Source organism: Anomaloglossus baeobatrachus, chromosome 12, assembly GCF_048569485.1.
Source record: "Anomaloglossus baeobatrachus isolate aAnoBae1 chromosome 12, aAnoBae1.hap1, whole genome shotgun sequence".
In the NCBI taxonomy this organism is placed as follows: Eukaryota; Metazoa; Chordata; class Amphibia; order Anura; family Aromobatidae; genus Anomaloglossus; species Anomaloglossus baeobatrachus.
Genome location: NC_134364.1, coordinates 31,642,825 through 31,667,278, shown reverse-complemented (window position 1 = coordinate 31,667,278; position 24,454 = coordinate 31,642,825). Strand labels below are relative to the sequence as shown.

General features: G+C 50.9%; 1 protein-coding gene across 5 annotated transcripts in view; it reads left to right on the top strand.

The window, feature by feature from the left end:
- RALGAPA1 (Ral GTPase activating protein catalytic subunit alpha 1) overlaps positions 1 to 24,454 on the top strand; it is a 371,616-nt gene that overhangs the window by 137,206 nt on the left and 209,956 nt on the right. For 3 of the 5 annotated variants that reach the window (XM_075330775.1, XM_075330773.1, XM_075330776.1), the window contains exon 17: positions 10,831 to 10,971. The exons of the other annotated variants lie outside the window; for them this stretch is intronic. In XM_075330775.1, the coding sequence (XP_075186890.1) occupies positions 10,831 to 10,971 (141 nt within the window). The remainder of the gene's footprint in view (positions 1 to 10,830; positions 10,972 to 24,454) is intronic. 5 annotated transcript variants of the gene reach the window in all.

Below are 24,454 nucleotides of genomic sequence, written 5' to 3'. Positions count from 1 at the left end.
CATATATAAAGGTGCGGTCCTCGCCTTTCAGTACTGGGGTTTCCCTTTTTGTGTAAATGAAGCTTTTACATTATGTAAGAAATATAGTGGTATCGAACGTTTTGCCGTCAGATAATGGAATTTTTCCTTTACATCCAGAATGTAAGAACCTGCCCTGATAGTGTATTTTGGCGGTGTCAGGTGCTCAGCCGCGGGACGTAAGGCACTAATGAAGCTTTATTTACATTAAAATGGAAAATCCAGTTATATATTTTACCATCCAGTTCACAAAACCACAGTTATCGATGGCGACATTATTCTGGAAAGTTTATAGTACCTTCTTTAATAAAAGGACCCTGTCAAAAGCCCTATGAGTGCATTGGAGCGCAGTATTGATGAATGAGGGTCCACAACCACCACCTGAATTCTCCTATACATTATTACCTCCACCACCACCTGTATTGTCCTGTATATTATCACCCCCACACCTGTATTGTCCTGTATATTATCACCCCCACACCTGTATTTTCCTGTATATTATCAACCCACACCTGTATTTTCCTGTATATTATCACCCCACACCTGTATTTTCCTGTATATTATCACCCCACACCTGTATTTTCCTGTATATTATCACCCCCACACCTGTATATTCCTGTATATTATCACCCCCACACCTGTATATTCCTGTATATTATCACCCCCACACCTGTATTTTCCTGTATATTATCACCCCCACCTGTATTTTCCTGTATATTATCACCCTCACTTTTGTATTTTCCTGTATATTATCACCCTCACATCTGTATTTTCCTGTATAATATCACCCCCACACCTGTATTTTCTTGTATATTATCACCCCCACACCTGTATTTTCCTGTATATTATCACCCCCACACCTGTGTATTCCTGTATATTATCACCCCCACACCTGTATATTCCTGTATATTATCACCCCCACACCTGTATTTTCCTGTATATTATCACCCCCACCTGTATTTTCCTGTATATTATCACTCCCCCACCTGTATTTTCCTGTATATTATCACTCCCCCACTAGTATATTCCTGTATATTATCACTCCCCCACCTGTATATTCCTGTATATTATCACTCCCCCACCTGTATATTCCTGTATATTATCACTCCCCCACCTGTATTCTCCCGTATATTATCATCCCCACCTGTATATTCCTGTATATTATCACTCCCCCACCTGTATATTCCTGTATATTATCACTCCCCCACCTGTATATTCCTGTATATTATCACTCCCCCACCTGTATATTCCTGTATATTATCACTCCCCCACCTGTATTCTCCCGTATATTATCATCCCCACCTGTATATTCCTGTACATTATCACTCCCCCACCTGTATATTCCTGTATATTATCACTCCCCCACCTGTATATTCCTGTATATTATCACTCCCCCACCTGTATATTCCTGTATATTATCACTCCCCCACCTGTATATTCCTGTATATTATCACTCCCCCACTAGTATATTCCTGTATATTATCACTCCCCCACCTGTATATTCCTGTATATTATCACTCCCCCACCTGTATTCTCCCGTATATTATCATCCCCACCTGTATATTCCTGTATATTATCACTCCCCCACCTGTATATTCCTGTACATTATCACTCCCCCACCTTTATATTCCTGTATATTATCACTCCCTCACCTGTATATTCCTGTATATTATCACTCCCCCACCTGTATATTCCTGTATATTATCACTCCCCCACCTGTATATTCCTGTATATTATCACTCCCCCACCTGTATATTCCTGTATATTATCACTCCCCCACCTGTATTCTCCCGTATATTATCATCCCCACCTGTATATTCCTGTACATTATCACTCCCCCACCTGTATATTCCTGTATTTCTTCGGCGCTCTATTGGGAGACCCAGACGATTGGGTGTATAGCTACTGCCTCCGGAGGCCACACAAAGCACTACACTAAAAAGTGCAAGGCCCCTCCCCTTCTGGCTATACACCCCCCGTGGGATCACGGGCTGCTCAGTTTTCAAGCTTTGTGCGAAGGAGGCACACATCCATGCATAAGCTCCACTGTTTAGTCAGCAGTAGCTGCTGACTATATCGGATGGAAGAAAAGAGGGCCCATACTAGGGCCCCCAGCATGCTCCCTTCTCACCCCACTTGCGGTTTGTAAGGTTGAGGTACCTATTGCTGGTACGGAGGCTGGAGCCCACATGCTGTTTTCCTTCCCCATCCCCCTGAGGGGCTCTGAGGAAGTGGGATCTTTCCGGCCACCAAGCCCTGAGGCCGGGCTCCATCCACAGACCCATAGAACCTGCTGGATGTGGAGCGGGAGTGCCGTTCAGGGACAAGGCCCTGCAACTTTCAGGTACTCTGTGTCCCCGTATGGCAGGCCACGCACACTCCAGGCTTGCTGGGTGTGCTAGTGCGCCGGGGACTGTAGCGCTGTGCGCTGGGCTTATAGTCCCTGCAGATTACTGGGGGACTTTACGTGTGGGGACCGCCGCGCCGACCGCCCCTGGAGCGGCGGCGCAGCTGCGACTTGTAGTGCGCCGGGGACGCGCCGACCGCGCTTTTACGGCGGCGGCGCTTCTAACTTTAGTCCCCGGCTTTTGCGGCCTAGCGCCGCTTCGTTCCCGCCCCCACCCTGTCACTCAGGGAAAGGGAGAGACGCTGTTCTATAGCAGCGCCGAGGGCTGGAGCCTTATTTGCATTCTCCAGCCCCCTTCACTAGACACAGTGGGCGCCGGGTTCCCGCTCTTGTCTCGGGCACGCCCTCGGCCCGCCCCTCTCCTCTGGACGCCGGCAGCCATTCCGGCACGCAGAGCGGGAAAACGGAGACAAGCGCTGAGCTACCAGCACAGGATTCCGGCGCCACACACCCGCTTTTGTGCGGGCGGTAAGCGGCAACTAAAGTGCTGACCCACTAATGCCGAAGTGTCCTGTTGTACTTTTGTACGGTCGCTATTCAGGATGCAGACCTAGAAACAGCAGCAAAAGATCAGGGGTGCTAAAGCACAGACTCTATATGCTGCTTGTCTTGCATGTGCTGCAGTGTCATGTGTCCTTTATGCTTGTATGCTTTACATTGCACTGTAAGGGCTATTCTTGGCTGTCTACCCGCCTAGATGGCTAGACAGCGGCAGCAAACAGCAATGGTGCTAAGGCACAAGCTTTCAATGCTGCTTGGATTGCATGTACTGCAGAGTTTATTTTCATGCTTGTACATTCACTGCATGTCGCTATTCTTGGCTAATGCTCCTTGATGACTAGACAACAGCAGCAGAAAAGCAAGGGTGCTAAGGCACAAGCTTTCAATGCTGCTTGGATTGCATGTTCTGCAGTGGTTATTTTCATGCTTGTATGCTATACATTCACTGTATGTCGCTTTTCTTGGCTAATGCTCCTGAATAACTAGACAACGGCAGCAGAAAAGCAAAGGTGCCAAGGCACAGGCTTTCTATGCTCCTTGTACTGCATGTGCTGAAGTGTTTATTGTACTTCATGCTTGTATGCTATACATTGCACTGTACGGTCGCTATTCTTGGCTAATGCTCCTAGATGGCTAGACAGCAAAAAAAAAAAAAAAAAAAAGCATGGGTGCCAAGGCACAGGCTTTCTATGCTGCTTGTACTGCATGCGATACTGTTCCAGGACCCCCAGTGTGTGCAATTACTCAACGGGGTCTCTGCTACAGGTGGCCAAAAGAACCACCTGTGATCCCTGTCCAGGGACAGGGACGGAGTTGCAGTTTCCGCTGATATATTGTCTGTGACTATGACTAACATCTTACAGACTTTGCAGTCCAGACAGACCTTGGGCAATGTTGATTCAATGCCCCTGGCCACCCTGATTTCGAAACAAATCATGGCTCCAGGAGGGTCCCATGCATCCCAGGGTGCAGGCTCTGACACGGACGACAGTCCCAGACGGCCTAAGCGAGCTCCCTAAGAACGGCCCTCGACTTCATCACAGTACTCTCTGTATGCTGATGCAGACGTAGCTGTTCAGGACTCTGATACTGAGACCGCTCTCAATCCGGATACACCGGATGGTGACGCTATAGTGAATAATCTTATAGCGTCCATCAATGGAAGGTTGGGTATTTCTCCCTCAACTCCTCCAGTGGAGGGGTCAGCTTCACAGCAGAAGAAATCCCTATTTCGGTATCTCAAGCGTATATTGAGTACTTTTCTGGTCACTCTGACTCCAGAGAAGCAGTCCAGGAACACCACGCTTATCCCGATAAGCGTTTCTCCAACCGTATTGAGGATACGCGTTGTCTCTTCCCCCCTGACGTGCTCAAGCGCTCCAAGGGTGGATCCCCCAATCTCCAGGCTTGCGGCTAGATCTATAGTTGCAGTGGAAGATGGGACTTCACTTAAAGATGCCATTGACAGACAGATAGCCCTCTGGTTGCAATCTGTCTATGAAGCTATCGGCGGGTCGGTTGCCCCGGCATTCGCAGCCATAGAGGCACTCCAAGCTATTTCAGCTAGTATTGCGCAGAGGGACGCGGTCACAGGTACATCTTGGCCGCAGTAGCGTCCTTCACCTCGCAATGTCGGCATTGCGACTCAAGCTGTTTATGCTGTCCTGGACTCTACGAGCCGTACGTCAGTGGCGTCCGCCAACTCCGTGTTGTTACGCTCCTAGTGTTAAGGGATTGGAGCAGATGCTGCTTCCACAAAAGTGCTTAACCAGATTGCCTTTATCTGGTGACAGACTGTTTCGTGAGCGGTTGGATTAAATCATTCAACTGTCCAAGGGTACGGATTCTTCCTTACCCCAGCTATCAAACAAGACCCATCAGGAGAAGGGACAGTCGAGGTTTCGGTCCTTCCCAGGCTCGGGCACGTCCCAATTGCCCTCGTCCAACAGGACTCAAAAGGCTCAGAGGGGCGCAGGTTCCTGGCGGGCTCAATCACGCCCGGAGAAGGCAGCCGGAGGAACCGCTACCAAGGCGGTTTCCTCATGACTTTCAGCCCTCTCTCTCCGCGTCCGCGGTCGGTGGCAGACTCCCCCGCTTTAGCGACATTTAACTGCCACAGGTCAATGGCCGGTGGGTGAGAGACAGTTTGTCGCAAAAACTTCCTCACCGGCCGAGCCGAGGCTCTTCTGCAGGCAGTAGGAGTCGTAATCCCGGTTCCTCCTCAGGAACAAGAGACACTTTTTACTCCGATCTGGTCGGGGTGACAAAATAGGACGACTCCTTCCGTTCCGGACCTTAAACTGCTCAACAAGCACGTGAAAACCAGGCGGTTCCGGATGGAATCCCTCCGCTCCGTCATTGCCTCAATGTCTCAAGGAGATTTCCTAGCATCAATAGACATCAGGATGCTTATCTCCACGTGCCGATTGCTCCAGAGCACCGGCGTTTGCTACGATTCGTTATTGAAGACGAGCATCTTCGGTTCGTAGCCCTACCCTTCGGTCTGGCGACAACCCCACGGGTTTTCACCAAGTTCATGGCAGCAGTGGGACCACTCCCGCACTCTCAGGGTCACCCTGTGATCCCTTACTTAGACCATCTACTTGTCAAGGCACTCTTTTAAGAGGCATGCCAACACAGCCTGAACATGGCGCTGGAGACTTCCCAGAGTTTCGGGTGGGTCCTCAACTTTTCAAAGTTAAACCCAATCGCTGGCATATCTTAGCTTGGGGTTTCACACTCTCTCAGCGATGGTGAAGCTTCCACTGGACAAACAGCGGTCACTACAGACGGGGGTGCAGTCTCTCCTTCAAGGAGACACCTCATCCAGAGGCAGTCCCTTTCACGCAGTTTCATCTGCGTCCACTTCAATAGAACATTCTTCGCTAATGGGAGGGGAAGTCGATGTCCCTACACAGGAACGTCCCCCTTTCTCAGACGATCAAGGACTCTCTTCAGAGGAGTCCACTCTTCAGATCAATTGTCTGGAGCTCTGGGCAGTGTATATTGCCCTGCAAGACTTCCTGCAGTGGCTGGAAGGCAAACAGATCCGAATTCAGTCGGACAATCCACAGCGGTGGCATACATCAACCACCAAGGCGGGCTACGCAGTCGGCGAGCCTCCCAGGAAGTCCGCCGGATTCTGCTAGGGGTGGAAGACAGAGCATACACCATATCCGCAGTTCACATCCCGGGCGTAGAAAACTGGGAAGCAGACTTCCTCAGTCACCAGGGCGTGGACGCAGGAGAATGGTCTCTGCACCCGGACGGGTTTCACGAATCGGCACAACAGCAAGGTCCCGGTTTTCATGACGATCAAAGAGCTCTGGCGACAGGCATCTCACGGTCGGTCAACCGTGGGCACTACCAGACCGGCCAGACTTACTGTCCCAAGGGCCGTTTTTCCATCTGATTTCTACGGCCCTGAACCTACTGTGTGGCCATTGCGTCCTAGATCCTAGTGTCCTCAGGATTATCCCAAGGGGTCGTTGCCACCATGAGACAGGCTATGAAGCCCACGTCTGCTAAGATCTACCACGGAAGTGGAAGATTTTCTTTTACTGGTACTCTGTACAAGGAGTGTCCCCCTGGCCATTGGCATTGCCTACTTTTCTTTCCTTCCTGCAATCTGGGTTGGAAAAGGGCTTGTCGCTCGGCTCCCTTAAAGGGCAAGTCTCGGCGCTATTGGTGTTTTTTCAGAAGCGTCTAGCACGACGTCCGCAGGTACGCACGTTCCTGCAGGGGGTTTGTCATATCGTCCCCCCGTACGAGCGGCCGTTAGATCCATGGGATCTGAACAGGGTACTAGTTGCTCTCCAGAAGCTGCCTTTCGAGTCTCTGACGGATGTTTCACTCTCTCGACTATCACGGAAAGTGGCCTTTCTGGTAGCGATCACGTCTCTTCGGAGAGTGTCTGAGCTAGCAGCGCTGTCATCCAAGGCTCCCTTCCTGGTGGTCCACCAGGACAAGGTAGTGCTGCGCCCCATTCAGGAGTTTCTCCCTAAGGTAGTATCCTCGTTTTATATTAATCAGGATATCTCCTTACCTTCCTTTTGTCCTCATACGGTTCACCGGTATGAAAAGGATTTACATTTGTTAGATCTGGTGAGAGCACTCAGAATCTACATTTCCCGCACGGCGCCCCTGCGCCGCTCTGATGCACTCTTTGTCCTTGTCGCTGGCCAGCGCAAGGGGTCGCAGGCTTCCAAATCCACCCTGGCTCGATGGATCAAAGAACCAATTCTGGAAGCCTACCGTTCTGCGGGGCTTCCGGTTCCTTCAGGGCTGAAGGCCCATTCAACCAGAGCCGTGGGTGCGTCCTGGGCATTACGACACCAGGCTTCGGCTCAACAAGTGTGCCAGGCAGCTACCTGGTCGAGTTTGCACACTTTCACCAAACATTATCAGGTGCATACCTAGGCTTAGGCGGACGCCAGCCTAGGTAGAAGAGTCCTGCAGGCGGCAGTGGCCTCCTCGTAGAGGAGGGCTGTCTTGCAGCTCTAACTTGAGGTATTTTGTTACCCACCCAGGGACTGCTTTTGGACGTCCCAATCGTCTGGGTCTCCCAATAGAGCGCCGAAGAAGAAGGGAATTTTGTTACTTACCGTAAATTCCTTTTCTTCTAGCTCTTATTGGGAGACCCAGCACCCGCCCTGTTGTCCTTCGGGATTTTTGGTTTGTTTGCGGGTACACATGTTGTTCATGTTGAACGGTTTTCAGTTCTCCGATGTTACTCGGAGTGAATTTGTTTAAACCAGTTATTGGCTTTCCTCCTTCTTGCTTTAGCACTAAAACTGAGCAGCCCGTGATCCCACGGGGGGTGTATAGCCAGAAGGGGAGGGGCCTTGCACTTTTTAGTGTAGTGCTTTGTGTGGCCTCCGGAGGCAGTAGCTATACACCCAATCGTCTGGGTCTCCCAATAAGAGCTAGAAGAAAAGGAATTTACGGTAAGTAACAAAATTCCCTTCATTATCACTCCCCCACCTGTATATTCCTGTACATTATCACTCCCCCACCTGTATATTCCTGTATATTATCACTCCCCCACCTGTATATTCCTGTATATTATCACTCCCCCACCTGTATATTCCTGTATATTATCACTCCCCCACCTGTATATTCCTGTATATTATCACTCCCCCACCTGTATATTCCTGTATATTATCACTCCCTCACCTGTATATTCCTGTATATTATCACTCCCTCACCTGTATATTCCTGTATATTATCACTCCCCCACCTGTATTCTCCTGTGTATTATCACTCCCCCACCTGTATATTCCTGTATATTATCACTCCCTCACCTGTATATTCCTGTATATTATCACTCCCCCACCTTTATATTCCTGTATATTATCACTCCCCCACCTGTATATTCCTGTATATTATCACTCCCCCACCTGTATATTCCTGTATATTATCACTCCCCCACCTGTATATTCCTGTATATTATCACTCCCCCCACCTGTATTCTCCTGTATATTATCACTCCCCCCACCTGTATTCTCCTGTGTATTATTACTCTACCCCTTCCTCGGTGTCCTCTATGTTGGTCCCTCCATTTAATTTGTTTATAACCCTCAAATCCTGCATTAATCCATCACTCACACATGGGAGCAGCCCTGGTGCCTCTGCAGCGCCTCTTGGCTGTAATTCCTGGGCTGAGGTGGACCCTGTGATGATTGTACCTGCCACACACAGTGCTCCAGCCTTATCATTGTGGCTCTACTCTCCCTCCAGTGCACAGCTGCCGGCAGGTGGTCTGGAGACAGGTGGGCAGGAGGGCATTCAGTGCACAGCTGCCGGCAGGTGGTCTGGAGACAGGTGGGCAGGAGGGCATTCAGTGCACAGCTGCCGGCAGGTGGGCTGGAGACAGGTGGGCAGGAGGGCATTCAGTGCACAGCTGCCGGCAGGTGAGCTGGAGACAGGTGGGCAGGAGGGCATTCAGTGCACAGCTGCCGGCAGGTGAGCTGGAGACAGGTGGGCAGGAGGGCATTCAGTGCACAGCTGCCGGCATGTGGGCTGGAGACAGGTGGGCAGGAGGGCATTCAGTGCACAGCTGCCGGCAGGTGGTCTGGAGACAGGTGGGCAGGAGGGCATTCAGTGCACAGCTGCCGGCATGTGGTCTGGAGACAGGTGGGCAGGAGGGCATTCAGTGCACAGCTGCCGGCAGGTGGTCTGGAGACAGGTGGGCAGGAGGGCATTCAGTGCACAGCTGCCGGCATGTGGTCTGGAGACAGGTGGGCAGGAGGGCATTCAGTGCACAGCTGCCGGCAGGTGAGCTGGAGACAGGTGGGCAGGAGGGCATTCAGTGCACAGCTGCCGGCAGGTGGGCTGGAGACAGGTGGGCAGGAGGGCATTCAGTGCACAGCTGCCGGCATGTGGTCTGGAGACAGGTGGGCAGGAGGGCATTCAGTGCACAGCTGCCGGCAGGTGAGCTGGAGACAGGTGGGCAGGAGGGCATTCAGTGCACAGCTGCCGGCAGGTGGGCTGGAGACAGGTGGGCAGGAGGGCATTCAGTGCACAGCTGCCGGCAGGTGGTCTGGAGACAGATGGGCAGGAGGGCATTCAGTGCACAGCTGCCGGCAGGTGGGCTGGAGACAGGTGGGCAGGAGGACATTCAGTGCACAGCTGCCGGCAGGTGGGCTGGAGACAGGTGGGCAGGAGGGCATTCAGTGCACAGCTGCCGGCAGGTGGGCTAGAGACAGGTGGGCAGGAGGGCATTCAGTGCACAGCTGCCGGCAGGTGGGCTGGAGACAGGTGGGCAGGAGGACATTCAGTGCACAGCTGCCGGCAGGTGGTCTGGAGACAGGTGGGCAGGAGGGCATTCAGTGCACAGCTGCCGGCAGGTGGGCTGGAGACAGGTGGGCAGGAGGGCATTCAGTGCACAGCTGCCGGCAGGTGGGCTGGAGACAGGTGGGCAGGAGGGCATTCAGTGCACAAGTCTCATTTGTCATGTTCTTCCAGATCTTCTCCAGTATTAGAGAATGTAAAGCCGTCAGTCTTATAATCATCTTATAATCATCTGACATCTAAGGGTCCGGTTTCTGAGACCTCGGATATTCAGCGGTTTTCGCTAGGGAAGACCCCTCCATCTGCGGCGTGGGCCACGTCGGTCTACATGCATGGCGCCTTGCAGAATAAATGCTGGTCCATATGATACAATGATGGGTCTGGTCTTGCAGAGCAGGAGATGCCAATCCTTGCTGGGGGATTCGGAGCGTGGACCACCTTATAAACTTCATATCTACAAACTGGAGTAATCACTAATGGGCAAAGTGGAGCAGTTGCTAATTACTTTTATAAGGGGCCCGTTCTAGCTCAGAGCGGCACTGCTGTCGTTGTATGACTTGCACAATTGCTCTGGATACCATACCATGCATAAGACCGATGAATGTGATCCACTCCCCCTCCTCAAGCCGTGCACACAGAAGTCTGGAGGCCACATTTTGGGGTGCCCCTCCTTGGGTCCTCACTTTGTAGACCTGCCTCTGTATTTCTTGGGATTGGCCATTGCCGTTCTTCTGTGGGTATGTCTTGGAAGGATATCCTTGGATACCCGGTCTGGGTGGGAGCTTTCGGGACAGGTCTATTTCCACTAGGACCTCATCTGCTTTCCACGTTTTCATGCTTCAATGTGATTTTACTGTGTGTGGTATATTTTTCTGTGTCTGCCCTTCTCTCTGTCCTCCATGTCCTCGTATCTGCTCCGTGCTGCCGCCTCCACCGGTCCGGGCTGCTCCATATTAGCACACAATGTAATAGTGTCTCCTCGTGCATAATTTCACTTTTTACCTGCTTCTTGTGGTTTTGCTGCACTCTCATCAGTCACTTCTCTTTCCTCTCCTCCGGTCCCTCTTCTCCCCCATCTTTCCTGTCTTTCCTGTCTTCTTTTTTTTTTAAAGCCATGAGGAGCCGATCCATTGGGGACAGTGCCCTGCCATCAGCCTCTATCCGCAGCGCTAAAAGTGCACCTGTCCTGATCCATCCTTCCAAACCCCTTCTGCCTGATATTGTTCTCACTCTGCTTTCCGATGAGCTGTCAGGTAGTGGCACCTCTGTCTGCACCCCCTTCCCACTGTCTGCAGCCCCCCGTAATCACACAGAAAAGACCAAGAGCACTGCACCCTGTCTGAGAAGGGGGAAATCCGCGCGCTCCTTCTCTATGTGCATGCTGTGTAATCGCGCCTATCAGACATTCTCAAACTCCGCACCCACATATGCAGTCAGTCTGTGCCTGTGGTCCACACCCCTTTAAATATTCTGCGGACCCCCATAATCAGGGTGCAGTCTGATCACCAATTACACCACTGAGCCATAGTAAGACTACAAACTAAAGGGACCATATACTCGGAGTTCCTGCATATTGTTATTAAATTATAGCCTATCATGAGTAACTGTGCAATTTAATGGTAGTGTTCCCTGTTATCAGCCATATTAGCCTAATGTGTATGAAGACCTCGACCCTTCCCCCGACAGATGATATCAAAGTAGAGAAGAATTGATCCTTTTGGATCTTAGCCCTCCGATCCTTTTATTCTCCCTGAATATAAGCCGATATCGGAGGAGAAGAGCGGCGGCTCTCACATGGAGAATACAGGAACGGTCGGCCGAGGCTTCCAAGCCAGCGATCAGCCAATAGTGATCTAATGGGGGCTTAACCAGACGATGAACACATTTATCTGATTTTATCATTAATTTATGCCTATAGGCTGTGTGCCCACATTGCCTTTTTATGTGCTTCTTTTCTGCATACAAAAAAGCATGGTTTGGCAAGAAAAACGCAGCAGAAAAAAACGTGCATTTTTTTATTGCGTTTACGCCTTTTTTCATATGCATTTTTCCTGCTATTTGTGTTTTTTTTTTTTTGTTTTGTTTTTTTTGTTTTTAGTCATGGCGATCGCGGGGGTTCAGGCACTGTACCCCCGCAATCGCTGCTGGGTTTCCGGCTAATGTTACAGCCGAAACCTGGCTCTCACTGCCAGGAATGGTGCCCGCGCTTCTTCTTGCAGTATAACCCCCTGAATTATGTGATCACAGCATTCTGGAGGCAAGGATAGGGATCACTTATCTCTCCATGGTAATCGGGTCCCTGTGATGCGATCACAGGGACCCGATCGCTACCATGGGAACCCTGGGTCGTCACCATAAAGATCCCGGGTTACTGAGCTATGGAGAGCCTCACGCACCATGCTGTATGCATGGTGTGAACCGAACTGCTGCGATATAATCCACTGTAGTGATAAAAGCATTGCAGGGGATTATAGGAACGCAGAAAAAAAAATACAGAGACAAGTGACCATGCTGCTGCTTTTTTTAGCAACAAAATCTGCAAGGAAAAAACGAAGCAGCGTGTCCACAGCAAGTCAGGATTCTCATAGACTTTGCTGGGATGCTTTCTCCTTGCTTTTACTGAGTAATATAAGCAAGAAACAATGCATGAAAAAAGGACAGAAAACCCCCTGCAATGTGTGCACATAGCCATAGCATTCCTTTAAAGGGTTTAGCCAGGAAAAAACATCAGCAGATATTTCCAGGAGGAATATCTGAGGAACAGCACACCAGAGTTAGGGCCGCTTTCACTTTACGTTTTTTTTAGCATGCAAAAGTGGATCCTGTTTTTGCAAAGAAAAATGCATGTGTTATTTTGCAGGATCCTGTCACTTTAAGTTTATGGGCAAGCAATGGAGTCATGTGATCGGGAGTGAGGGGAACTGAACGTGAAAGACTGGGAGCTGACATCTGACAGCTGCGGAGGCTCGTAACCAAGGTAAACATCGGGTAACTTGCTTGGATACCCGATATTTACCTTGGTTACGAGCGTCTGCAGCTGCTAGGAGCAGGGTTGCCTGCTCCCTGCACATGTAACCAAGGTAAACATCAGGTAACTAAGCCCGCGGTTACCCGATATTTACCTTGGTTACGAGCGTCTGCAGCTGCTAGGAGCCAGCTCCCTGCACACGTAACCAAGATAAACATCGGGTAACTAAGCCCGCGGTTACCCGATATTTACCTTGGTTACGAGCATCCCCCGCTCTCAGGCAGGGGAGAGAGGAGAGACAGCAAGCAGGATCCTGTCTATCAGCATGCCAGCGTTCACATGCGTTTGCGTGCAGTATAGTCAGGATCCAGCAATTTGCAGTATTTGAACGCAGCTCAAAAACGCTACAAGTAGCGTATTTGAAAAAGTTAAAAAACTGCAAGTCGCTGGATCCTCACTATAACGCACGCAAACGCAGGTGAACGCATGCTGACGCGAGTCCATTGCAAATGTATTGAAATGAAAACGCATTTGCACTGGATCCGTTTTTGCGTTTAAAAAAACGTTCATGACGACGCATGTTAAAAAAACGTAGTGTGAAAGCCGCCTTAAAAACAAAACAAAAAAATAACAAACACCAAGACAGTCTGCAGTACCCGAGGCATTAATTATAGTCAGGTATTAGGTAATCATATCAATCTGAGAAGCATTTTAGGTTTCTTGCCGCCTTGCTGTAAGATTTTATCCTTGAATATGATATATCTGAACAAGAAAAGGCCATTTTTATGCTTCCATTTTTGAGAATGTCTGATACGCCCTATTGACGACGCCGTCTTTGCACTAACTTGCCGTATTGACTCTGTAATTATGACCTGGACTTACTAACCTTTTCTTCCAGCACACAGAACGGCTTCATTACACTTCTCGCAGCGTCACCGTGACTTATTCTATGTTCTATGCTGTACTATTGTGTGGTCCGCTTCAGAAAGATTTACCATAAAGTGCATGTGTCCCCCTTACCCAGTGACCCTAAAGAGTTAACCCAGGGGGCTCTCAGAACACCCTGTAGTAACCCTCTTAAAATTCAGGGGTGATGTATGATGTATCCACTAACACGCAGACATTGGCGAGCTGGGCACTGTAGCGCTGCTGGCAGGCAAAACCCTACACCTACCGTGCCGTTAGCAGTAGGCGTTATATAACGATTGGCTGCAGCGGTTATACAACAACACCCACAAAATGTTGATGGATTTGGACCAGCGGGGGACACAGTATGGAGTGTGTAGGATCAGCGCCAATCTGGGAGAAAATCATTTTTTACTTTCCTTCCAAATATCTCCTATTTTCTTAGTAACAGCCGCCAGACAATTCCCATTAGGTATTAATAAAAGACAGAGTTCAAATTTTTGTATATTAAGTTAAAGGGAATTTGTAATCGGGTTTTTGCTATGTAATCTGAGAGCAGAATGATGTAGGGGCTGAGAGCCTGATTCCAGATATGTCACTTACTGATCTGCTTGACGTCATTTTGATTGAATTACAGTTTCTTCTTCTACAGAACTAAATTCTCAACTCTGTATTACCCCGCCCTCACCATTGATTGGCGTTCTGTGTACACTGAGCTGTGTATAATCCACCCCCACACCATTGATTGGCAGCTTACTGTGTACACTGAGCACTGTATAACCCCGCCTACACCACTGATTGGCAGCTTACTGTGTACACTGAGCGCTGTATAACCCCGCCTACACCACTGATTGGCAGCTTACTGTGTACACTGAGCGCTGTATAACCCCACCCACACATCTGGCAACTTTCTGTGTACACTGAGCAATGTATAACCACGCCCACACCACTGATTGGCAGCTTTCTGTGTACACTGAGCACTGTACAACCCCGCCCACACCACTGATTGGCAGCTTTCTGTGTACACTGAGCACTGTATAACCCCGCCTACATCACTGAGTGGCAGCTTTCTGTGTACACTGAATTCTGTATACCCCCGCCCCCACACCACTGATTGGCAGCTTTCTGTGTACACTCAGCACTGTATAACCCCACCTATATCACTGAGTGGCAGCTTTCTGTGTACACTGAACTCTGTATACCCCTGCACCCTCACCACTGATTGACAGCTTTCTGTGTACACTGAGCACTGTATAACCATGCCCACACAACTGGCAACTTTCTATGTACACTGAGCTCTGTATAACCCTGCCCTCACCACTGATTGGCAGCTTGCTGTGTACACTGAGCGCTATATAACCCCACCCACACCACTGATTGGCAGCTTTCTGTGTACACTGAGCGCTGTATCATCCAACCCTCACCACTGATTGGCAGACGTATGTGTACACTGAGCACTGTATAACCCCGCCCACACCACTGATTGGCAGCTTTCTGTGTACACTTAGCTGTGTATACCCCCATCCACATCACTGAGGGGCAGATTTATGTGTACACTGTGCATAGGCAGAAAACTGCAAATCTGCAATGGGGGCATGGTTCACAGAGCAGTTGACTGAGACATGAGGCCGCTAGTCCTGTAGTGATAATCTGCTGCTGATAAAACACTGATTTTTATTGAAACAGCACACAGCCTAGTAAGTGACACATCACTGAAATCAGGCTCTCAGCCCCTACAGCTCAGATTACGGTACATAGAAAAAAAAGTTCCTGAACGATTACCTTTTAAAGTGGGCACTGGCACATCACTGGCTATTGAGGAGCAGACCTTTAAACTTTCCTCGATTTCACCCATAAGTGTCAGGGCACTGGATTAATTTAATTAGTTTCGTGGATTCTAATTATTATTATTATTAATTTATTTTTCCATTGTAAGCATTCAGTTTAATATAAAAAATGATTTTAAGGGACTATAACAAAAGAAATCAAGCTTTTTTAAAAAAAAAATCTTGTGTTTTTGCCTTGTCCACAGAGCCTTATAATAAGTGGACATTTCCCATAGAGATCAATTGTCAGCAGTCACAGCTTTACTTAAAGAGGACCACCCACCAGGATTTTCCTATATAAACTAAAGCCAGTGCTATACTGGCGCTATCAGGCTGATTCTATACATACCTGTAGTTGTGAGATCGGATGTATACTTTCTGAAATACAGGCAAGTAAAGTTTGTGAAATGCACTGTTATTTGAATGATAGCAGCTACAGAATATCTAATAGGTGGGTCGGGTTTTGCTGGTTATTCTCGCCCCTGTCTGCTGCCTGTCCTTCCTCCTCCTGTCTCTGTTATAATAGGGTGAGGAGGAAGGGAGGAAGGACGGGGGAGGAAGGGCAGGGGCAGGAATAACTAGCAAACCCTGACCCACGTATTAGATATTCTGTAGCTTCTATCAATCAAATAACAGTGCATTTCACAAACTTTACTTGCCTGTATTTCAGAAAGTATACATCCGATCTCACAACTAAAGGTATGTATAGAATCAGCATGATAGCGCCAGTATAGCACCGGCTTTAGTTTATATAGGAAAACCATGGTGGTTGGTCCTCTTTAAGTGATAGGCCGCTTTCACACTACGTTTTTTTAACATGCCTCATAAACGTTTTTTTTGCTGCAAAAGCGGATCCTGTCACTTGAAGTTTATGGGCGTGCATTGGAGTCATGTGATCGGGAGTGAGGGGGACTAAACGTGAAAGACTGGAAATTCAGATGTAGCTGGGGACAAAAGACAGAGGAGAGAAGAGAGAGAAGAGAGAGAGAAGAGAGAGAAAAGAGAGGAGAGAGACAGGAGGGAAGAGAGAGGAGCGAGAGAGAAAGAGAGGAGAGAGACAGGAGGGGAGAGAGAGAAGTGAGAGAGAGGAGAGAAGAGAGAGAGGAGAGGAGAGAGAGGAGAGAAGAGAGAGAGAGGAGAGAAGAGAGAGAGAGGAGAGAAGAGAGAGAAGGGAGGGAGGAGAGAGAAGGGAGGGAAGAGAGAGAAGGGAGGGAAGAGAGAGAAGGGAGGGAAGAGAGAGAGAGGAGGAAAGAGAGAGAGAGGAGGAAAGAGAGGGGAGGAAAGAGAGAGAGGGGAGGAAAGAGAGAGAGGGGAGGGAAGAGAGAGAGGAGGGAAGAGAGAGGGGAAGGGAGGGAAGAGAGAGAGGAGGGAAGAGAGGAGGGGAGAGAGGGGAGGGAAGAGAGAGAGGGGAGGGAAGAGAGAGAGGGGAGGGAAGAGAGAGGGGAAGGGAGGGAAGAGAGAGAGGAGGGAAGAGAGGAGGAAAGAGAGAGAGGGGAGGGAAGAGAGAGAGGGGAGGGAAGAGAGAGAGGGGAGGGAAGAGAGAGAGGGGAGGGAAGAGAGAGAGGGGGGAAGAGAGAGAGGGGGGAAGAGAGAGAGGAGGGAAGAGAGAGAGGAGGGAAGAGAGAGAGGAGGGAAGAGAGAGGAGGGAAGAGAGAGGAGGGAAGAGAGAGGAGGGAAGAGAGAGGAGGGAAGAGAGAGAGGGGAGGGAAGAGAGAGAGGGGAGGGAAGAGAGAGAGGGGAGGGAAGAGAGAGAGGGGAGGGAAGAGAGAGAGGGGAGGGAAGAGAGAGAGGGGAGGGAAGAGAGAGGGGAGGGAAGAGAGAGAGGGGAGGGAAGAGAGAGAGGGGAGGGAGGAGAGAGAGGGGAGGGAGGAGAGAGAGGGGAGGGAGGAGAGAGAGGGGAGGGAGGAGAGAGAGGGGAGGGAGGAGAGAGAGGGGAGGGAGGAGAGAGAGGGGAGGGAAGAGAGAGAGGGGAGGGAAGAGAGAGAGGGGAGGGAAGAGAGAGAGGGGAGGGAAGAGAGAGAGGGGAGGGAAGAGAGAGAGGGGAGGGAAGAGAGAGAGGGGAGGGAAGAGAGAGAGGGGAGGGAAGAGAGAGGGGAGGGAAGAGAGAGAGGGGAGGGAAGAGAGAGAGGGGAGGGAAGAGAGAGAAGGGAGGGAAGAGAGAGAAGGGAGGGAAGAGAGAGGTGGAGGGAAGAGAGGGGAGGGAGGAGAGAGAGGGGAGGGAGGAGAGAGAGGGGAGGGAGGAGAGAGAGGGGAGGGAGGAGAGAGAGGGGAGGGAAGGGAGGGAAGAGAGAGAAGGGAGGGAAGAGAGAGGGGGAGGGAAGAGAGAGGGGGAGGGGAGAGAGAGGGGAGGGAGGAGAGAGAGGGGAGGGAGGAGAGAGAGGGGAGGGAGGGGAGGGAAGAGAGAGAGGGGAGGGAAGAGAGAGAGGGGAGGGAAGAGAGAGGGGAGGGAGTGTGAGAGAGAGAGATAGAGAGAGAGGAGATGAGAGGAGAAAGAGGAGAAGAGAGGAGAAAGAGGAGAGGGGCCAAAGAGAGGAGAGAGAAGGGAGGGGAGAGAGAGGAGAGAGAGTGAAAGAGACTGATCACGCCAGACTGGTTTCTGGCCAAGCAGGATCCTGTCTATCAGCATGCCAGCGTTCACATGCGTTTGCGTGCTGTTTAGTCCGGATCCAGCAATTTGCAGTATTTGGACGCAGCTCAAAAACACTACAAGTAGCGTTTTTGAAAAATATTAAAAAACTGCAAGTCGCTGGATCCTCACTAAACCGCACGCAAATGCATGTGAACGCTGTTGACGCGAGTCCATTGCTAATGCATTGAAATGAAAACGCATTTGCACTGGATCCGTTTTTGCGTTAAAAAAAACGTTTGTCGCATGTTAAAAAAACGTAGTGTGAAAGCCGCCTTAGTTCGCTGTCATAAAGATGTAGGTTGATAAGATACAGGATCACACCTCTGATGGTACATGAATGAGACATCTATCCTCCTCCCCTCTCTGCTCATTGACGTCTGCACAGGTCACAGAGCATGCCCACAGCACTGTCCCGTAGAAGTCAATAGGTAGTTTCCTGACCAAGGTTTATTATATTTGACTTCTGTAAAGCTCATCTCAAAACTGCAGTTGGTAGCACAGGAAAGGCGGCTGCCCCCTGTACCAATGTAAACACCAGACGTGTTGAGCTCAGGCACACTTCCCTTTGCATGCGGACACGTAACATCCTGTATACTAACGTTCTGCTTCCCCAATCCTGATTGTCCCCTATTTTCTAGATGACCCATAATGCAGGGCCTGCCATGGATTGTACTGATTGCCTGTGTATAAAGAAGTAAAGCTTTTTGAAGTGGTCTATTTTTCATTTTTCTTTTTCTTTTACTGGGACCACTTAGATATCGTGGTTTTTGTCACAGCTTTTTGACTTCTTTCTACACAGCTTCAAGAAAAGAGTTCTTAAAGGGGGTTTTCCAGCTTTGATGACATATTGTTTTTGTTGCTTAAATGCATGTATTTGGTGTCAAAAATCATTTTTGCAATTGGGTTTCTTTAAAAATTTCTTTGTCGCTCCATTGGGAGACCCAGACAATCGGGTGTATAGCTTCTGCCTCCGGAGGCCACACAAAGTATTACACTTTAAAAAGTGTAACCCCTCCCCTCTGCTATACACCCTCCCGTGCATCACAGGCCCATCAGTTTTTATGCTTTGTGTTGAAGGAGGCACACATGCACGCAAGCTCCACAAGTTAGTCGGCAGCAGCTGCTGACTATATCGGATGGAAGAAAAGAGGGCCCATTACAGGGCCCCCAGCATGCTCCCTTCTCACCCCACTCTGAGTCGGCGGTGCTGTTAAGGTTGAGGTACCCATTGCGGGTACACAGGCAGGAGCCACATGCCGTTTTCCTTCCCCATCCTTTACAGGGCTCTGGGTGAAGTGGGATCCTAAACGGTCTCCAGGCACTGGGACCGCGCTCCCTCCGCAGCCCCTGGGGGAATCTGCTGGACAGGAGCCCGGGTATCGTCAGGGACATGGCCCTGCTACTCTGAGGTACTCTGTGTCCCCTTGGGGACGGCGCATAGAGCGCCTGTTTGATACACGCTGCAGCAGTTGCTGGGTGTGTTAGTGCGCCGGGACTACCGCGCTGGCCGCGCTTGTTTGCCGGCCGCGCTTATAACTCGAGTCCCCAGCTTTTGCGGCCTAGTGCCGCATATTCCCGCCCCCAGGCCTGCCAGTCAGGAGTAAGGGCGGGACGCTGCACGGAACGTCAGCGCTGAGGGCAGGAGCATACTTTGTATCCTCCTCCCCCCTCACTGTGCACAGTGGGGCACCAGATTCCCGCACTTTTTAGTGCACGCCCACGGCTCCCTCTTCCTCACAGAACGCTAGCAGCCATTACTAGCAGCACGGCTGACGCTGGGGATCTTCAGAGACGAGCTCCAACAGCGCTGGGAGCCCAGGCAGGGAATCTGGTGGTCACACAAACTCTGAGGGCGGTCAGTAAGCAGCACCTGTTACGAGGTGCTTGCTCCCCTGGGTGCAGAAGTGTATATTTATATCCATATTTTGTATACATTTACTCTGTACAGCCGCACTGTTGCCTTGGCTATATACCCTCTCTGATTGCTCTAAAAGGAGACAACAGCATGTCGTCCGAAAAAAGCGAGGGTGCCAGGGCACAGGTTTACTTTGCAACCTGTACCTCATGTGCAGCTATGCTACCTGCAGGTTCCACCTATCCTCATTGTGCGCAATGCTCGGCCCCTGTGACACTCACTCAGCCGGAGCCTTTGCCACTAGTGGGACCCTCGGCCCAGGTGGAACAATCGCCTGCCACCGTCCAGGTGACAGGGACAGAGTTTGCAGTATTTGCTGACAAACTTTCTGAGTCTATGGATAGATGGTCTGCTAAGATTCTAGAGGCTTTGCAGTCCAGACTAGTAACACAGATCCCGGGCACTGTTGAATCATTGTCCCCAGGCCCCCCTAGGTTGGAGCAGCAAAGTGCTCCTGGGGCGACTCATAGCTCCCACGGTGAGGACTATGACACGGACCGCAGTCCCAGGCCAGCTAAGCGGGCTCGCCGGGAGCTTCCCTCGACTTCATCACAGTGTTCAGGGTCTCAGCATGAGGAATCTCTGGAAGATGAAGCGGAGGTGGCAGAGCAGGGCTCTGATTCTGACGCCGCTCTCAACCTTGATACACCTGAAGGGGACGCCATAGTAAACGACCTTATAGCGTCCATCAATCAGGTGTTAGATCTTTCTCCTCCAACTCCTCAGATAGAGGAGTCAGCTTCTCAGCAGGAGAAATTCCATTTTAGGTTTCCTAAACGAGCACGGAGTGCATTTCTTGATCACTCCGACTTCAGAGATACAGTCCAGAAGCACCGAGCTTTTCCAGATAAGCGCTTTACTAAGCGCCTTAATGACACACGTTATCCCTTCCCCTCTGACGTAGTCAAGGGTTGGGCTCAGTGTCCCAAGGTGGATCCTCCAGTCTCCAGACTGGCGGCTAGATCCATAGTTCCAGTGGCAGATGGTGCATCACTCAAGGATGCCACTGACAGGCAGATAGAGCTCCTGATGAAATCCATCTATGAGGCTATAGGCGCGTCTTTTGCTCCGGCATTTGCTGCCGTATGGGCACTCCAAGCTATCTCAGCTTGTCAGTCTGAGATTAATGCAGTTACACGTGCCTCTACTCCACAGGTTGTGTCCTTAACCTCTCAGGCGTCGGCATTTGCGTCCTACGCCATGAATGCTGTCCTGGACTCTGCGAGCCGTACGGCGGTAGCATCCGCCAATTCGGTGGCAGTCCGCAGGGCTATGTGGCTACGTGAATGGAAGGCAGACTCTGCTTCCAAGAAGTTCTTAACCGGTTTGCCATTTTCTGGCGACCGCCTGTTTGGCGAGCAATTGGATGAAATCATTAAACAATCCAAGGGAAAGGAATCGTCCTTGCCCCAGTCCAAACCCAACAGACCTCCACAAAGGAAGGTACAATCGAGATTTCGGTCCTTTCGGACCTCAGCCAAGTCTCAATTCTCCTCGTCCAACAGGCCACAGAAGGGTCAGAGGAACTCTGACTCATGGCGGTCTAAGTCACGTCCTAAAAAGACCGCCGGAGGAACCGCTCCCAAAGCGGCCTCCTCATGACTTTCGGCCTCCCCAAACCGCATCCTCGGTCGGTGGCAGGCTCTCCCGCTTTTGCGACGCCTGGTTGCCACATGTCCAAGACCGATGGGTGAGAGACATTCTGTCTCACGGTTACAGGATAGAATTCCGCTCTCGTCCTCCGACTCGTTTCTTCAGAACATCTCCGCCCCCCGAGCGAGCCGATGCTCTTCTTCAGGCGGTGAGCACTCTAAAAACAGAAGGAGTGGTGATCCCGGTTCCCCTTCAGCAATGGGGTCAAGGTTTCTACTCCAACTTGTTTGTAGTGCCAAAAAAGGACGGATCTTTCCGTCCCGTCCTGGACCTCAAGCTGCTCAACAAACATGTGAACGCCAGGCGGTTCAGGATGGAATCCCTCCGCTCCGTCATCGCCTCGATGTCCCAAGGAGACTTCCTAGCATCAATCGACATCAGAGATGCTTATCTCCACGTGCCGATTGCACCAGAGCATCAGCGCTTCCTGCGTTTCGCCATCGGGGACGAAAACTTTCAGTTCGTGGCGCTGCCCTTTGGCCTGGTGACAGTCCCTCGGGTCTTCACCAAGGTCATGGCAACAGTGGTAGCGGTCCTGCACTCGCAGGGACACTCGGTGATCCCTTACTTAGACGATCTCCTGGTCAAGGCACCCTCTCAGGTGGCATGCCAACACAGCCTGAACATTGCTCTGGAGACTCTCCAGAGATTCGGGTGGATCATCAATTTCCCAAAGTCAAAATTGACTCCGACCCAATCGCTGACATATCTCGGGATGGAGTTTCACACTCTCTCAGCGATAGTGAAACTTCCGCTGGACAAACAACGTTCACTACGGACAGGGGTGCAATCTCTCCTTCGAGCCCAGTCGCACCCCTTGAGACGCCTCATGCACTTCCTAGGGAAGATGGTGGCGGCAATGGAGGCAGTCCCATTTGCGCAGTTTCATCTGCGTCCACTTCAATGGGACATTCTCCGAAAATGGGACAGGAAGTCGACATCTCTCGACAGGAACGTCTCCCTGTCCCGGACAGCCAAGGCCTCTCTTCAGTGGTGGCTTCTTCCCACGTCTTTGTCGAAGGGGAAATCATTTCTGCCCCCATCCTGGGCGGTGGTCACGACGGATGCGAGTCTGTCAGGGTGGGGAGCGGTCTTCCTCCACCACAGGGCTCAGGGTACCTGGACTCAGCCAGAGTCCTCCCTGCAGATCAATGTTCTGGAGATAAGGGCAGTGTATCTAGCCCTAAAGGCGTTCCAGCCGTGGCTGGAGGGCAGGGAGATCCGAATTCAGTCGGACAACGCCACGGCAGTGGCATACATCAACCACCAAGGCGGCACACGCAGTCGGCAAGCCTTCCAGGAAGTTCGGCGGATTCTGCTGTGGGTGGAAGCCACAGCCTCCACCATCTCCGCAGTTCACATCCCGGGCGTAGAAAACTGGGAAGCAGACTTTCTCAGTCGCCAGGGCATGGATGCGGGGGAATGGTCTCTTCACCCAGAAGTGTTTCAAGAGATCTGTTGCCGCTGGGGAAAGCCGGACGTCGACCTAATGGCGTCCCGGCACAACAACAAGGTCCCGGCATTCATGGCACGGTCTCAAGATCACAAAGCTCTGGCAGCAGACGCCTTAGTTCAGGATTGGTCGCAGTTTCGACTGCCTTATGTATTTCCTCCTCTGGCCCTACTGCCCAGAGTATTACGCAAGATCAGGTCCGACTGCAGCCGCGCCATCCTCATCGCCCCAGACTGGCCGAGGAGGTCGTGGTACCCAGATCTGTGGCATCTCACGGTGGGTCAACCGTGGGCACTGCCAGACCGTCCAGACTTACTGTCTCAAGGGCCATTTTTCCATCTGAATTCTGCGGCCCTCAACCTGACTGTGTGGCCATTGAGTCCTGGATCCTAGCGTCTTCAGGGTTATCTCAAGAGGTCATTGCCACTATGAGACAGGCCAGGAAACCAACGTCCGCCAAGATCTACCACAGGACGTGGAGAATCTTCTTATCCTGGTGCTCTGATCAGGGTTTTTCTCCCTGGCCATTTGCCTTGCCCACTTTTCTGTCCTTCCTTCAATCCGGACTGGAAAAGGGTTTGTCTCTCGGCTCCCTTAAGGGACAAGTATCGGCGCTATCTGTGTTTTTTCAAAAGCGTCTAGCCAGGCTTCCGCAGGTCCGCACGTTCCTGCAGGGAGTTTGTCACATAGTCCCTCCTTACAAGCGTCCGCTAGAACCTTGGGATCTGAACAGGGTGCTAACGGCTCTTCAGAAACCACCTTTCGAGCCAATGAGAGAGATTTCTCTTTCACGCCTTTCGCAAAAGGTGGTCTTCCTAGTGGCAGTCACATCACTTCGGAGAGTGTCGGAGCTGGCTGCACTGTCATGCAAAGCCCCCTTCCTGGTGTTCCACCAGGACAAGGTGGTTCTGCGTCCGGTTCCGGAATTTCTCCCTAAGGTGGTATCCCCTTTTCATCTTAATCAGGATATCTCCTTACCTTCTTTTTGCCCTCATCCAGTTCACCAATGTGAAAAGGATTTGCACTTGTTAGATCTCGTGAGAGCACTCAGGCTCTACATTTCACGCACGGCGCCCCTGCGCCGTTCTGATGCACTCTTTGTCCTTGTCGCTGGCCAGCGTAAGGGGTCGCAGGCTTCCAAGTCAACCTTGGCTAGATGGATCAAGGAACCGATTCTTGAAGCCTACCGTTCCTCTGGGCTTCCGATTCCTTCAGGGCTGAAAGCCCATTCTACCAGAGCCGTAGGTGCGTCCTGGGCATTGCGGCACCAGGCTACGGCTCAGCAGGTGTGTCAGGCGGCTACCTGGTCGAGTCTGCACACTTTTACAAAACACTATCAGGTGCATGCATATGCTTCGGCAGATGCCGCCCTAGGTAGGCGAGTCC